The following is a 16,640-nucleotide window of genomic DNA, read 5'->3' as shown; positions in this document are numbered from 1 at the left end:
TTTCTCACATGGATGACTAGTCTGATGCCATGGATGAAAAAAAAGGGAAGTATATGATGGGCCGAAAATTAAGCACGAGTCAGCCCACTCTTATGCGAAGGCCCATAGCCACCGCTATCCTGCTCTTTCACGGGCTCATGGAGAAACAAGGCTTTCCTCTACCGTAGGGTTCTCTCTCTAAAAAAAAGGAGAGGAGGGGGGAACAGCCGCAGGGGGGCAGGACGGCGAAAATGTCTCGCCGGCGGCGGCAGGGCTCCGACTCCGACGGCGAGGACGACAGCTTCCTCTACCGCTACCCGATGCCCTCCTCCTCCGCCGGCGCCCCCTCCAGCTTGCCCGCGTCGGGCGGCCACGGCGGGGGCGGCAGGGGCGGCGGCAGCGGCTCGGGCGGGCTCGCGCCGTCCAAGTCCACGGTGTACGTCTCCAACCTGGACTTCGCGCTCACCAACTCCGACCTGCACACCCTCTTCTCCCGCTTCGGGAAGGTGGCCCGCGTCACGGTCCTCAAGGACCGCGAGTCCCGCCGCAGCAAGGGGGTCGCCTTCGTGCTCTTCGTCCGACGGGAGGACGCCGTGGCGGCGGCCGCCGAGATGCACGGCAAGGTGCTCAACGGCCGCACCCTCGCCGCCTCCATCGCCGAGGACAACGGCCGCGCCGCGCAGTTCATCCGCCGCCGCGAGTACCGCGACAAGTCGCACTGCTACGAGTGCGGCGGGGAGGGCCACCTCTCCTACGAGTGCCCCCGCAACCAGCTCGGCCCCCGCGAGCGGCCGCCGCCCTCGAAGAAGTCGCGCCGCGGGGGCGGCGCTGCTGGTGGCCGTGGCGGCGGCGGCGGCCGCGGAAGCGGGGGCGGGGAAGGGGACGGGCCCTCCTGGCAGTCAGACGAGGACGACGACGCCGTCGCCGCGGCGTTCGAGGACGACAGGTGGGCGTCGGTGGTGGACACGAGGGGGGAGGAGGAGAAGGCGGCCGAGAAGGAGGGCAGGGCCAAGGCCAAGGCGGCGAGGAAGGAGAAGAGGAAAGGTTACTTCAGCGACGAGAGCGACGAGGACGATGACTGAGCTTCAGCGTATGCTTCTAGCGTGCTTCTAAGATAGCGTCTGTATTCTAAGATAAATGTTCCTAGAAATTTTATGAGTTGGTCAATGAATAATTTCTTGTTGCGAACCTGGTCTCATTTGTCCGTGCCGTGTTATCATGCTTATTATCAGGTAGTATGAACAATTTCCCTGGTTTGCTTTCTCATCACTCATAGTGAACACGCTCGCATTGTTCTGTTTAGGGTTATAGAGAGTGTAGATCGATGAGCTATCGGCCTACTGCCAGTGTCCTCATTACAGCGTTTTTCGATATATTGCTGCTTGTTGCTTGTGGCAGACTACAAGGGGTTGTTACCTGTTTGTACTTGGTGAACCCCATATGTGATATGCATTCCCCATCCTTAATTTGTTCTGTTCAATCTGTGTGTTGTGAACTCTTTTCCCTAATCATATATTGGATTAAGAACTATTTTCAGCAATTAGGTATAGCGCTAAGACTCAAATAATCTAAGAAACATAGAGGCAGATTTATATATAAATTTTTGTTAGCACCATAGCATGTAGCATGGAGACACATTTAAGCTCATTCTTCAATTCTAGTTATATTTGGTATATCTCTTTAGTTTAAGAAGCAAATGTACATTCGGTCCGCCAAAGTCATACTAATCAGCAGTTGATGAAAAACAGTTTGTGTCCTTACATAATCTTGTCTGTTGCCCATTCTTGATGGTTGTAGTTGATCACCCTGGTGTTTTTATTGATAAATGCGTTTCTGCTGTCCATTTTGATATCTGTCCTGGAACGTTCTGCCTTTCATTTCGATACTGATGTTCTGAGATCCATGTAGATGCACCTGAATGCCAACATACGTCCAGACTGGGTCGTTCCTTGTGGTTTCAAGGCAGTTGGCTCGCAGGCTTATGCCTGGCAAATTATACCATAGGGAATTCGACACCATCATCAATGGCTAAGTCCTTGGCTACAATGGGGGCACTTGAGGGCACTCTGTTATTCTGCTCAATGTATTATTGACACTTGGATGTGACATCATCTTGTGCTGTCATGCTGCTAACTTGTGAAGACAAGCATCCTGTTTTCAAGGAATCAATGATTTGGCACCTTTTGCATTGAAGATGACTTGATGTTGAGTCTGATGGAAATATTGAGAATAAGGGCGGGCCGCATCCATTCTATGGTCCCTGACCCTTGGTTCCGTGGCATTTAATTTGACAGGCAACTCTCTGTTGTCAGAAAGGATCTGTAGATATCCTCATCTGGAGGAGCTTAACTTAAACATTGGAAATTTTTAAGGATGGCTTCCAGCTGTCCTTCACTTGGGATTTGGTGATCTCTTGGGATTTGCAACGGATGTCCGTCACAAACATCAGAGGGTGGGTAACAAAAGTTTAACATGTCTTGGGGCGATATGCTTGAAGGCAAACAATCAGTGACAAATCCAGCAGAGAAGTAAATCGTAGTCTTCTTTTTTGTAAGCAATCTTAGTCATTTAAATGTTTGCTACTTATGTAGTAATAGTTGCATACCTTGTACATTTATCATTTGAAACCATCCTCTCTGTTCTGGAATACATTCATCATCTCAGTTATAGAATGCATCTATTAATTGCGGCATTTGAGATATACTACCTCTGTACACTAATGTAAGACGTTTACGTTAGTGTACAGTAGGAGTACATGATATGATACGGTATGTACTGTCTGTTGTTTGCCCTTGTTGGCAGACTATGTAGAGGTATATTTCTAAACTGGATAACTTTTCAGTGAACATAGCCTTTAGATCTGTGCTTGATCTGTGTTCCATGTACCAAATGTAGCTGTGACATACTTCTGTTCTTTGTATTTGTTATTGCTCTATTGTTGTTCATCTACTCATGTTTCTACTATGTTTCATCTTGTAAACTGAATAGTTTGCTGGTTGTGTGTAGTCTCTGTCATCAGCAAGGGCAAACTGAAAAGTATCCATTCTCATCCTCCATATAGATTTTAAAATTACTCATCAATCATTACAAAAGCACATGTTTACCTATTGGCATGAACTGAAATTAATTGGTGTTTGTTGCATTTTAGGCATATTAACAGAATCACCTTATCTCATGTTCAAAGTTGTTTGAGCGGTGATATAATTCAATCTGCATACTGACATTTGACGATACAGTCACCAAACTGAAAGCTTCTTAAATAAAACACTGTCTACGGCAACAAACAGTCTTTGCAAAGAGACAGTTCTGTGGTACGAGCGTACCATACATATTTAGTTTTGTAAGGACAAAAAAATTGAACAAAGTATCCTATCCTCCAATATCTAGAACTAATCCAGAATAATTACTGCAGAATTTTTGTTACAAAAATAGAGCTTCATGTCCATTGAATGATAAAACACACTGAACACTAAAAGCCTTGGTGCTGGTCACTTGGGTGAGGCATTGAATGGCGTCATATCCTCAGTTCATCAATAATCAGACAAAGCCATTGGGGATTATTGCACATCAACATTCCAAGAACCAAAATATATCTTGAGCAAACCTTATTCAGAGATATCCACCCTATCAACACAATCAAGTTGGACTGTCATTCAGAGTTTGCGGTACATCAGTGAGAGTATTTACAAGTCAATGCATGCTTTCTTCAGTGTATTCTAATACTTGAAACTGGCTTTAGTGTCATCATCAGCTCCTAGCCTGAGAATCAAATCAAAGGCTAATCCAGCTAGCAGCAAAACTGGAAGCAGTGATGTTACTTGCTACCTAGCATGGACTGCCAATCATGGATTCTGGGCTGCCCTCTGGTAAAAACTAAGCACTGCTTCTTCGTAGATTTCTGATTAAATCCCACAAGCTGATGAGGCCTACAATGTCTTCATGACAAACCAGTGTGACCAATAGTGACCCTTGCCTCTCGAATAGGAGCTAGATGAACTGAAATTTTGACTGTTTGGAGATTTGCTAGTTTATATACATGAAGGCATTCCTGTAAATCTGCATCACATGTCATCAAGACCCACTCTAAATCATCATCCAGGTACTTTACAATCAAAAAACTTGTGTCTACTATACTCAAACGTCTTGCCATCTCCTGCTTCAGTTCTTGAAAACTACACTCAGGCTTCAATCTGAACCTGACCTTTTCTGAGCCAAATGTGGCCTTTATTCTCATACCTGCATCTGCATTCTGTTTCGGGGGTGATGGGCTTCGAGAAGAATGCTGCCCGCCTAAAGCCTTTTGGTTCAGATTATGCAACAGATCTGGTGCCTCCTGAACTGGGAAATGTCCTCTTATTGATGCATTTTCTGTTTGCAGAGTCTGGACAGGGCTGTGATTTACAGGATTTCCTGACATAAGCAAATCAACACCAGCCTGAGGTGGATGCTTTGTTGATCCACCACTGCACGATGACGGGCTTGAATCAGAACTTTGGCTGCATGATGAGTGTGAGTGTGAGGTTGATGGCACATTACTGTTTAGCCTGTGGTGTCGGTGCCCCTCAAAATCAGTAAGATTACTCTGCTTGTGTGGAGGAACTGTGACGCTTCCTGACAAATTGTTGTCAGATGATACAGAGGTGTTTGTGAGATCCTTGTACAGGGTATTAAGCTGGAAAGCTGTCTCTCCTCCGTGAACTGAATCAATGATCTGCTGCAGCTTTCTTAGAGAGTGGTCTACCTTCTTGATCTTTCGTGATGGCCAGCGATTTATACCATGCTGCCTGCATATTCTTTTGAGGGTGGTAGGGCACACTGTAAGAGACAGAAAAAGTGTGGTGAGCATGTATCCACCCAAGCTGGATAGAGTTCTTATTTTTCATTGTTTGACAGTAGATCAAATAAGTGTACATGACAGTACAAGTATTCTTTCACACAAAACGTGTGATCACACCTTGGAGACAAAGCGTACACATGATGAACATGCTGTCTTCTTTCTATTGTCTGCTAAAAGGAATAGTTTAGCTATGTTTGACTCATGGACTTCAATGCTAGCTGTACTACTTCTAGAAAGCAGCATAGCATGTCAATATGATGAATTTAGAGTCCTATTTTTCGCCTGGTATGACTTACATATGCCCTATCTGTGCGACTGAACACTGCACTGAATAATATCGTCCTCTAATATATAATTGATTGTTTTATCATGTAAATTTGCCAGCTGCAAATGATGAATGCAAATTTATGAGATATTATTGATCAGTTCTAGGCCATCTAGTAGATGCTAACTAATTGTAAGGTAGTAAATTTACTTGTTATGGCAGTTCTTGAGAGTCGACTATACTGTTTTATACCTGTTTAGTTCTCATCGTGTTCAGTTTATTGCAATTAATAAAGATTTGCCTTCTTTTCCCCTTCAGGCTAACAGTACAAAACACAAAAAAAGGTGATAAGAATGTTCATATTTTATTATGAGGTGCATGTGGAGGTTGACTTTCTTGTGGAGACAACACTAAAAAAAATTCACAATGTGGAGACAACATTTTCTTATTGAGCATTCAATTTATCATGCTGGGTCCATGGCTTGTGCCACTATAGATTAATGACTGATGGTATATACTAAAACAGTAAACTATTCATAGCTGAATCTTGCATTTACGTGACGAGTTACAGTTACTAACCTCCAAGGCTCCTTGCTGCATCTTTCAGGCTACCAGCAAAGTACTGCCGAAGAACCGGCAAGCTCACAGTCTTCTCCGTCTTTGTGCGCCTTTTCCCTTTGCTGCCTTGTGCACTTGTCTGAGCACCAGCTGGAGATAGACCCTGTCCTACAGGTGATAGCATACCATGTATACTTAATTCAGCTAAATCTGATTCTTTTGAAGTCCCTGCTAGGCTTGTCCATGATGCCTCCTCTCTATGTTCTGTTGCTTGGTCTCCAAAAGACAACTCTTCAACTTTATTCTTCCCTTGAGGACCAAATGAGTTCAGCTCATTCACTTCCAGCATTTTCTCATCCCCCATCTCCTTATCTGTAACCACACGTAGAGTTCGGCAAGTACTGCGCATGGTGCCTGACAAGGAGTCCAGCACTGCCTTCTGCTCCTCGAGGGCTTCACAGTTGGTCGGCAGAAAGAACTCTAGCACAAAGTCCGCTGTCCCAGTCCGCGTGCACCTCAACCGGATTGCCACTGCTCCTTTTAAGTTGAAGATCTTAGCATGGTGGGACAATGGGTACTCCATTTTGGTTGAAGAACCAATGTCTGGTAAGAAGCATGGCTGGTTTGTGCTGAAGGCTTTCCCTGCAACCCCTTGGTCACGCAGAAGGTGGTGGTCAGAGCAGGACTCATGGAAGTTCTGCATCTGGGGATCATTGACGTAGCATGCTGCGTCAATGGTGGAGATGCAGTGCCGATAGTTCTCATCGGAGTGGCGGCTGCCCCTTTTCTCTTGTTGAGCGCATGTGACCCAGGTCTGAGCTAATGGGAGCTTGTGGGTGACGCAGGCTGCTCTTAGAACTTCTAGTATCTCTGGTAGAGCATCTTTGTAGGAAGCACTGTTGAACTGATTGATAATCAGAAAGAGCAACCATGAAGTCATGAGAAGATATCAGTACCATTATTTCATTTGGAGGTATTTATCTACAATTACTTTTTACTGTGAGATAGGGTAGACCCTAGGTAGACAAATTCTTTTACATATACCCTCTGCTTTCATGAAATTGCAAATTAGATCTTATATACTATAGACTCGGTTATTTAACCCCCTGGAGGCCTTAACATTGAAGATCAGATCAACTTTCTCCAAGATGGTGGTACTGGTACTTGTTCATCCGACTTGGCTCGATTCACCGAATCGGCAAGCCAATGAGCTATCTCAGGAGGCCGCCTCACATAGTGATTAACTTAACTAAAAAACAAAGAAAGAAATACTACCATTTTTCTTCCTCTCTTTCTCCTCTATCCTCTCTGTTGGGTCGCTTTATTTGGTTATCCAACACTGATTGGAATGCCATGTAAGCAGGCAACATGGTAAAACCACTTTCTGACCACTGCCAGTTTCCAAAGTTTGAGAGGTTAAATAACTGTTTTGTACTAGAGATCTAGAGTTTCATAAATAAGAGGGGTAAATGCTTTCACTGGTATGGTATGTCCGTATGTGGATATTAAAGGTTCAGTTCTAACGAAATCAAAACTCTAGTATCTTGAGTTTTTTCTTGCTGCCTACCTTTGTGGCGCGAGGAATGCTTGAAACTTCTGTGCTTCTCAGGTTAACTGCCTGCAAAGTGCATTCCCATTAAGAAACCTCAAATCTAGGGAAAAGAACATGATTATTTCCTACTGTAGGCATTTGTCATGTGTATTACAGATGACACCAAACGCTCTTTATACTTGTTTCAGACCAATGTTTGAAAAGTTTCAGGTTAAGTGAGGCATCAATACCTGGAGAGCACTGCATATGTTGTTGATCTCAGAGGTGAAGTTGAGCTTCTGCCTGGTCATGATCAGTTCCATGACACCCAAGCACGAGTAACTTCCCTTCTCGAACACCGGCAGCCCCATCGTCCCATGGACGTCCAAATACTGTGCATGGTTTACCCTGGGGTACTCATAGCTGGTGAAGTAGCGAACATCCGGTGACCACTCAGGTAGCTTGCCAATGAACACCCTCCCCGGTAGCCCAATCGGCGAGGACTCCGACGCAACATCTGCAGAGAACTGGTACCGCGTCGACACTTCCCTGAACTGTCTGAGCCTTTCTGAGGTCTCATCAAGAGTGAATGGCTGCCCGCTCGTTGATAGCACTAACTGCCCTTCACCGCTTTTGATAGGCACCCATAGCTGCACAAGCATGCCGACGTCTCTCTGCATCTCCTTTATGTAAGCCAGAGCTTGGTCGAGCCTTTGCCGGACGGTGGAAGAGCCTGACTGAATCCACAGGGCGTTGTTTGTACTTGCCGGCGTCGTGGTGGTGGTTGTGGCATCTGAGAGGAAGGTGGAGGGAGAAGCGAAAAAGTTGGGTGAGCGAGAAGTGTTGGGCGCCACTTCAAGCCAGGCGTTGTCGCCGGAGAGCAGCTGCTCCAGGAGGTCCAGGTCGCCTTCGGACGACAAGGCGCGCCCCATGGAGATGCCTGGCTGGGCGTCTCCCCCTTCCATACAGGTAAAGCTTCCTTCAGAACCTGATCACACAATTTGACACCATAACACTGCATCAGTTTTAGAGCCTGAAAGAAAGATAGAAAGGTGGATGGATAGCCTTGGAATTGAAAGCAGGAGCATGGATGCAAGTCACAATACTTGTCCTCTCCTGCTCGAAACCAAGAAGCGCATCTTGGGTGAACCAAGTATTGGAGGGTGAAGGGGGTCTAGGGAAGATCTTTGTGTCAGATGTGCTCGCGTTTGTGTTTGGATTGCAGGGTGAGGGTGGTAGGGGAGAACACATCATTTTCTGCAGAAAGGAAGCAAAGAAAGAGATTGGTAGAGAGTAGTAGCTGCTCACTGGTAATCGTATGGTGTCCCCCTTCTGCCTCTTCCCTTCCCTCCCCTCCCTCCCTCTTCCTCCTAGCTCTGCGCTGGCCTCCTCCGGCAAGTAGCAGCTCTAGAAAAGGCTCAGTGCTCCACCAGAGCACCCCCCACCATTCGTTCCAAAGGCGCCCCTGTCTGCTCTCCCCGCTCTCCGCCGCTGCTGCTGTGAGATGGAAAAGGAAAACTAGAAATTTGCTGTGCTTGTCCTGGCCTTGTTTGGCCCTGCCCTCGCTTTGCTTCTGCCTTTCATTGTCTGGCTTTGTCGTAAGAACAAAGCCTGTGGGGCCCACCACTGCGTTTTTTTATTCCCTATTTTCTTTATTTTGTTAGAATCTTTCCCTCTCACTGGGGGCCCCAGCACCACACAGGAATCCAACTATCCCCGCTGCCTTGTTAAAGTCAACTCTGTGGGTCATTATGTGGCCGGCTTGACAAGGATTACCAGCTCCTCCAATCACCCGTGTAAGTTGCGTTCATCACAAGATTTATAAACGATGGAAGTTGTGTTTATTGGGTTTTTATATCATCTAGATAAAGCTAAAGAAACAGCGCTTGGACGTGTTTTCCCTGATATGTCCTAATTTTAACAAAAATGTATACCAAGTTGTTTTCCTCTCTTTTGCAATACCAATATACCATGGAGGGTTATATGGTGAGGATAAACTAAGGAAGGCTTCTTTTCTCACAGAACTAATTGCGTCAAGCCGTCCAATATACCATGGGCGGTTATATGGCAAGGATAAACTAAGGAAGGCTCCTTTTCTCACGGAACTAATTGCGTCAAGCCGTCTTCCTCTTCTTGGCAATACCAATATACCATGGGCGGTTACACGGTGGGAATAAACTAAGGAAGGTTTTCTCGCTCACGGAACTAACTGCGTCCATTTCCAAAAATAAAGAACTAATTGTGTATTGCCTTATTTTTAAAGTAGTTGCTTATTGCCTTGGTGTTCTACATGTGTGTTCATGTGGTATTATCATAGTAAATTCTAGAGCTTCATTCTGTTCTACAGGATTGTAACAGTTGCTGATGTGGCCATTCCATTAAGGGGATTTGTTATGTGAACCAGTCCTTGTTGTTAGAGGCCACATGCAAGGCCACTAAGATGTAGGCCACAAGTCTTGCATCAGTGATGTCACAGCATAGAGGGGGATCAGGGAGGGTGCACTAATTAGAGATTCTGGTATATAGTTGTGTGGGGTCTATAAAATTTGTCATCACTGTGCAATGAACGGGAAACCACAGATTCCCGGGGGCTTATCTGGAAAGCTAGGCGTTTTAGTATCTTCCCAGTTCCCACTACCGTTGCGTACACACGCCACATGATTCCCTCTGGCAGCAAATTACATCACAAAAAGTAGTCTTCCGAAAAATTCTCTAAAGCCTTCAAAAAACTAAGTACAGGAAATATCCAGAGAGGCTAAAAGTGCCTGTGTACCTTCCCGTAAAAAAGTGCTTAAATAACAGCAGAAAAAAAATGCCATGAAAACCTTTTCGAGTCTGTAGGGGGGAAACTTCACAGATCCTAAATAGATAGATTTATGAGTTGTGGGCTGTCTGGCACCAAATTATTTTACTGTAGATGCTTTATGAGCTAAGCAGTTCCTTTTTCTAGAGATCGCAGATGCACTTGCATAGTTAAATATGGACTGTGCTTGCTCCCAGGACTGCATCTTGTAAAGCTACATATGTACGGCTAGTCACGTATCTATATGGGATTGGTTAGTGCTTTAGTTTAATCTTTCTTCTCTTGTTAGATCTTTACCTTCCTTGGTTTTCTATGGTTGTTTGCTTGGGAATATTAAAAGATAGGAAGTTGTTCAGAACAAGGATCAATTAGTGAGCCAAATAATGGCGGTTTAGGTGGACATACATGTGATCCCCAATACCAAAGTCCAATTGGGGGGGTTAATTATGCCAGAGCAATAGATTTTTCTTCCCAAGGCTGTTCCCTTTTGGGAGGGCTTTAAAGATTGTCAGAATGTTAATTTGCTACAACTTACTATGTAAGTACTGCTAACTGCAATTTGCTTGATTCCTCCCGCGAGAACGTGTTTCTGCGCCCTGATCAGGGAGGAGGGCATTAGAATACTGCCTTGATTCATTATTCCATGACATGTCTAGGAATCTTTGATGCCTCTTGGCAATGCAACAAAGGCAACAAGTACAACTGGCGCTATCTGAATTTTTTTTTTTGAAACTTTCTCCTCTCTCTTTACATTTGGAGCGTGCTGTGTGCTGTTTCAAAAGGGGGAAAACTATGTGAACTGTGATTAGCTCACTTTGTTGCTATTTTGATTTAATCGTAACCTCATTTATAATTGTGGGGAGCACGGAAGCACACCCATTTGCAATATTTATTCTCATGAGCTAATCTGTTCTCTACTGCCCACATGTGCTTGTTTATGCCAGCATCAGTTTCCTGCTGCATGGAGAGGTGTACATTGCTCTTGGTCTTGGATCAACATAGAGAGGAGAAGACACTAGTTGGAGGTGACACTAGTTGATAAAGCACAATGCACCGCAAATGCTCATCTGTGAGTTGAGATACCTGTTGCCCTGACATCACTAAAAACGAAAACAAATGCAGTGCCCACTTTTTCTCTTGCTTTCCCGTTTTATATATTGGTTCTGTCACTAGCCTAGAGCCCACTGCCAAATAGATCTAATTGCTACTTGTCTCATATTTGACCAAAAGCCCTGTTGTTGTTTAGTGGCATGCCAACACCATCAGCTCCACCAGCTATGGAGAAGGCCTTCTTAATTCCCGCCAATCAGATGCCGGTTTGGCTGTTAAAATTCTCCGGTAGGCGGGCCCCGAGCCAGTGGGCACCTAATGCGTGTGGGACCCGCGACGCGTCACCACCAACACAGATCCAATCTCGGCATCAGAACCTGTAAAACTAGTATTGGTGCCATCGTCGCTTAGCGGTTGATTAGCTTCCTTTCCGTGAATGGTTTGCGCTCTGCCTCGTTTGCGTTTCCTCTTGTGTGATCTTTTCGTAGGCTGCATCACTTGTTGGAATTTATAGTGTTTTGCTGAAGCTGTTCAATAACGTTGTACAGCAGGAAACTCTTGCTCGGAACCGGTTTTCAATGACAAGACTTTGCTCACCAATGGCGATGGCGGGCCACCGAGAAGATCAAAGCGTGTGTGATTTCTTCAGAGCCTGTCACTTGTTAATGTTTAGTGTTTTCTCTTAAGAGTTCTTCGTGAAAAAAAGCTGGTTGGATCACATTATCAATTGAGAGATGCACCCAATAACGGATACTTGGGAATCTGACAACTAAGCCTGAAGATGTGTATGAACTGCATCGAACTCTGGGGATTTGGATATTCCAGGTCAAGGGAGGGGATTCATACATGGGTTTAATTTTAGCTTCGCTCCATGTACCGCGACAAGTACCCCCATGGAGCTCGCTGCTGAAAGTTTCTTCCTTGACGACTTTGCCGCGCCTATGGTATGCTTGGAAGCTCCTTCGTCTGCGACTTTGCTGCGCCAATGGTATGCTCGGAAGCTTAGTTTGATCTCCTTGATGGCGTCGATGTCGTGAAGTCTTAGAATGGTGTATGTAATTTGAAAATATCTGATATTCTGATGGCCGTGCTCAATTCAGGCGGCCGAGGTTCAGTATGCTAGCGACGTTACAGAAATGAGAACAAAGTAAAGAGGTAAAAACCTCCATCCATAAATGGCTCTGTTTACGTTGAGTGACAAGGCATCATGTAAAACTTCAATTTCTCCATATCATTGAGAATATGTTTGTCTACAAGAACTAGTAGTGAGAAGATAGAGAGAATCAGAGAAGATCAAAAAATATATCATTGCTACTGTGCATAAACATAAGATCAAATATGATGTGCTGGTTGGGAGGGAGCATGCCTGTCCCGATCCGTATTTAAGCGATAAACTTGTTATTAATAGTCGTGGTGTCGTCATGGTTAGGGTGTATTGTATATATAAGCATCAATAATGAAGCATCTTAGTCAAATTAGCACTTCTTTTATTTGTTGCTGACGGAGTTCCTACCTTGATGGCTTGATCCCCACCCGTGCAATTAAACAAGATGCAACACACGAATAATACTGGCACAGCCTACGTCAGTGCAAACCGTTGAATATGCTGGTCAGAGATTAGGGAAGTCTGTGAACCACATGCCCCATGTTCACAGCAGTTATCTACCTATAGGGTTCATGGTTACATTAGATCCATCAAAGTTCAGGCAAGGTGCACGGCTATTATGCGCTTTCGGCACCATGAGAGGGTTCTCTGTTCAGCTAGCATTAAGTCTTGGACATACGCATGAAAAGCTTATGCTCACACAGGCAAAAACACGCTGACCATGTTGCAGCGTTCGGGTCGCAAGAGTTTGTCATGAGAAAGCTTCAGAACACTCGTTATGCGGTGACATATCTGATTTTCCGCTCTTCTCAGCGGCGGGCTGGGAATGGCTGGAACGGCAGACGCATACCAAAAGTTGGCTGAGTTGGTAGTGATGGATGTTCGGCAGGTGGAAGCTTGCCGAGCACATTCAGAGATTTCATCTTCTGCAGCTCCTTCCCTGAAGCAAATAAGGGTGTAAGTGCAGTCAAACACTCAAGCTATTGTAAACAGATTTATGATGAATCAATGTGCGGAAATACAAATACCAATAAGCATTGTTAAAATGCAAGATCAAAGCTGCAAAAATCAGATTGAGTACCTTCTTCAATTAAGAGATTGACTGCTCGTTTCTCCAGCTCAATGGCATGCTTGCTCCGGCCAACAGATGACAAAGACTGGAGCACTACAATTCAGACAAAGCACACGTGTTTTAGATAGCAGTTGTGGTAAATTTGTTGTCAACAAAGAATAATGAACTTACTGCGGATGTATTCTTCCTGTCCTGATTGCTCATTATTTCTCAGGAATGCCTGCAGCCGAAGAAACCTTGCTTTCCAATCTTGATCCCCTGATCTTTGCGAATCAGTTGGATTACGTGTCGTAGCAGTAGCCACAGCATCACGAGGTGCTGCACTAGTAGCCACAGCATTACAAGGCGATGTATTGACAGCCGTATAGTTCTGAGGCATGGCAGTAGACACAACACTGCAGTGCGGCGGACTAGCAGTCACAACAACACTTGGATGGACAGTAGCCTTCCCTGGAGATTGTTTCGCAAGAGAAAGGTGAGCTGGCAAAGTTGGAGGGTGCAATGAAGGGGCAGTAGCAGCGACCACTCCTGGAGACTGTTTCGCGAGAGAAAGGTGAGCCGGCAAACTTGCAGGGTGCAAAGCAGGGGCAGTAGCAGCAGCTGCAGCAGCAGGAGGCGCAGAAACAGGAGCTGATGGAGTATGAGACGCATTGGTGGTAGCAGCAGCTGCAGCAGGAGACGCGGAAACAGGAGCTGATGGAGTATGAGACGCATTGGTGGTAGCAGCAGCTGCAGCAGGAGACACGGAAACAGGAGCTGATTGGGCATGAGTCGCACTGTTCTGAAGCTTCAAACTTTGCTCCTGCGGTCCACCAGTAGCAGGTTTCTTTGAGCTCACAGAATTGGCACTCTCTGCACCAGCAGAAGCGCCTCCTTTGCTTTGGTCTGTCTCAAGCTTCCTGCGCACATACACGAGATGGCCATTTGCCCCGGGATTTCCTGGCGCGTGCTGGTTGGTGGTTAGGCTCAGGGGGGCGTTAGGTTGCGGCCTCTTGATGCCAACGGTCCCAGCAACTTTGTCTTTAGGAAATGTAGAAGCTCTGGCTTGCTGATTAACATCATTCTTAGATTGCTTAGGTGACTCCCTCAGTGCTGCCTTTTTCTCTGATATCGAGTGTGGGTTGTCACCAGCAGGCATGGTGCCTCTGAAGAACTGCAGCCAATCAACCTGGATATCTGGATTCAAAAATCTCCACATCAGTGATGAAATTTGCAAAGTAGGTACTACGAATATCAGCAGCGAACAAGTTACTCAATCAACAAGTACCAACTTGGTAGGTCCATCAGCACCACTGAAATGCCAAAATTTGGCCTACACTTGTCATGCAGTTTCCAGTCACACTCTAGTACTCATTGTACGATTACAGTCCTTTACTTATGCTGTTATCCAGAAAATGCTAGAGTACAGAGCTCGGACGGAAAATCATCGAACATTACAATACAACAAAAAGTTCAGCTTCTCTCTACTACCTACCTGGGATTAGTTATTTCAGATTGTGCCCATCAACTGGCGAAACGATATGGTTTATGCAGATTTAGCTCAATTCATATGTCTCTCTAAAAGAAAGAACTATTCGTCCATACATATATACTGAAAAAAAGACTCATTTTCTCTATGAAAACAAACAGGCCACGGCTAAGCTAACTACTTCCCATAATGTAAGACCATTTTGCAAGCTACGGAGGGAGTACAAGATGTGTTGTCCACTCCGCAATCAAGTCGATTCTATACATTTGTTATCTGTCAGGATTAAGGGCACCAGAATGTAATTAAGCAAATGCAATCAGCTCATGTAAGAGCATCCAATCCAATCCACCACTATCCAGCTTTACATGCCCTCCCTGACCCGAAGATGAAGAGCATTGGGGGCAGGCTAACCCCATGAACGGCATTCGACCAAGAACCACACCGCCGGTATGATAACAAACAGGGCATGACTAGGTGTCTAGGTTAATTACAGGATGTGGTATCCACTCTGCAGTCAGGTCAATTCTAGGCATTATCAAACAGGATTCTACACTGATAGTACCAGAATGTGGCAAAATGCAACCAACTCGTGTAAGAGCGAGCACCCAACCCAATCCAATCAAATCCACTATCTGTGTAGGAAAATGCCGATGCTATATTTGTCCCGGATATGAAGGAAATCATCCCGGGGAGAGACTAAGAAGAACCACCGGCCGGCGGCGTTCCAGCATGAACCACGCCGCCGCCCGCCGGCCGGCGACGAGCGCATCGGGGGATTGCGGAGGGGAGGGGAAGAGATGGGATTGGGGTAGTCGGTCGCGTGACTCACCTGGCGGCCGGCGCACCGGCGTCGGGGAGAGGCCGGCGGGTCCGGGGAGAAGCTAGCTAGGGTTTATCGGCGGGTGGGGGACGGGGGAGAGTAGCTAGCGCTTGCTGGAGAGAGTGAAGACTGGAGCTGTGGGGGAAGGGAGCGGAGGTATCGCTAGTGGGAGTGTGGCACGCCGGATGTGCGGCCAGCATGGGCCTCCTGGACCTGCAAACAAGCCCGTTTGTGGCAAACACACACGGTTACGGTTTCATTGCAGAGAAACGAATTGAATCGCTAGTTCAAACTTATAAGAAAGACCCCTAAATAAACTTATAAGAAAAAAAAGGAAAATCACTGGTCAAGAGGTACCTTCCACCGGGTCTTTTTTTTTTAAAGAATTTTTTCATTCAATCAGTACAAAGAAGTTGACCCTTACAAGCACACTGAAACGCAAACACAAAGGACCATGAACACCTAAAGTACCCTAAGACAACCATAACACAGGAAGATCTCCGGAGCCTTGTGTCATCATCCCTGAATCTTGAGAGAAGACCCCTGCAGCAGAAGGATCTGCAACCAGTCGCAAGTAGGTCATCATCTTCGACCACGGTACAATTGCCGCCATGCTGCTTCCTCTTTTCTTGACACCAGCGCTGACAGGGCATGGGCATCAATCCAACACACCTGCAACAGTCGTCGCCATCTTTGGCTTTGAGTACCGCGAAAAGTGTCCCTTCCGGAGGGAAGAGAACTCGAGTCATCCGACCGATCCAGCACCGCGGCCGGGCCATCCGCCCGGACAAAGCAGGATCTCCCACCAGCATCAGCACAGAGGAAGGAGAAGAACAGCAGCAGCAAATCATACCAACAAGGAAGAAGAAGGGTCTCCGTCTCCCTGAATCCATCGCCCATCTAAGGACCCAGACGGCCAGTGCCGATGGACCTCCAGCCACCAAAGCCCACGACCTCGACGAGACCCGGGGATCCCCAACTCCGCTGGCTCCTAGACAAAGGCAAAAGCCTCGCCTGACCGCGAACGGAGCCCGGAGAAACTTATTCCGACGCGACACCACCGCAACGGCCTCGGCAGCGTCTTCCTCAACCCTAACCCTACTACACACCCACCTAGCGAACAGACCCGAGGTTCCCCCTCCCTCCCGCCGC

At 46.2% G+C, this 16,640-nt stretch overlaps 2 protein-coding genes, 1 long non-coding RNA gene and 1 pseudogene across 4 annotated transcripts; 2 read left to right on the top strand and 2 right to left on the bottom strand.

The window, feature by feature from the left end:
• The first annotated feature begins 143 nt into the window (after positions 1-143).
• LOC123122519 (U11/U12 small nuclear ribonucleoprotein 31 kDa protein) lies at positions 144-5,707 on the top strand. 2 transcript variants are annotated; one of them, XM_044542717.1, is made up of 2 exons: positions 144-1,069; positions 5,689-5,707. In XM_044542717.1, the coding sequence occupies exon 1, from the start codon at positions 231-233 to the stop codon at positions 1,059-1,061; it is 831 nt and encodes a 276-aa protein (XP_044398652.1). In that variant the 5' UTR covers positions 144-230; the 3' UTR covers positions 1,062-1,069; positions 5,689-5,707. The 2 variants fall into 2 exon arrangements, with proteins under 2 accessions (XP_044398652.1, XP_044398651.1); XM_044542716.1 differs by lacking the exon at positions 5,689-5,707 and adding an exon at positions 1,888-2,808 and having other exon boundaries at positions 145-1,069.
• Positions 3,192-8,191, bottom strand: LOC123122517 (protein NLP1-like; annotated as a pseudogene).
• Positions 7,944-12,140, top strand: LOC123122520 (uncharacterized). The gene is made up of 3 exons (XR_006460247.1): positions 7,944-8,139; positions 10,918-11,042; positions 11,572-12,140. It is a non-coding gene; the product is annotated as an uncharacterized lncRNA (long non-coding RNA).
• A 467-nt stretch (positions 12,141-12,607) lies between these two features.
• On the bottom strand, positions 12,608-15,671 carry LOC123122518 (transcriptional regulatory protein AlgP). The gene is made up of 4 exons (XM_044542715.1): positions 15,498-15,671; positions 13,372-14,376; positions 13,210-13,293; positions 12,608-13,068 (listed from the first exon to the last, which is right to left on the bottom strand). The coding sequence occupies exons 2-4, from the start codon at positions 14,336-14,338 to the stop codon at positions 12,938-12,940; spliced, it is 1,182 nt and encodes a 393-aa protein (XP_044398650.1). The 5' UTR covers positions 14,339-14,376; positions 15,498-15,671; the 3' UTR covers positions 12,608-12,937.
• Positions 15,672-16,640: the final 969 nt, after the last annotated feature.

The sequence above is a fragment of the Triticum aestivum genome, chromosome 5D (genome assembly GCF_018294505.1).
Source record: "Triticum aestivum cultivar Chinese Spring chromosome 5D, IWGSC CS RefSeq v2.1, whole genome shotgun sequence".
Lineage (NCBI taxonomy): Eukaryota > Viridiplantae > Streptophyta > Magnoliopsida > Poales > Poaceae > Triticum > Triticum aestivum.
Note: the sequence above shows the minus strand (reverse complement) of the source record. Positions and strands in the feature narration are given on the sequence as shown.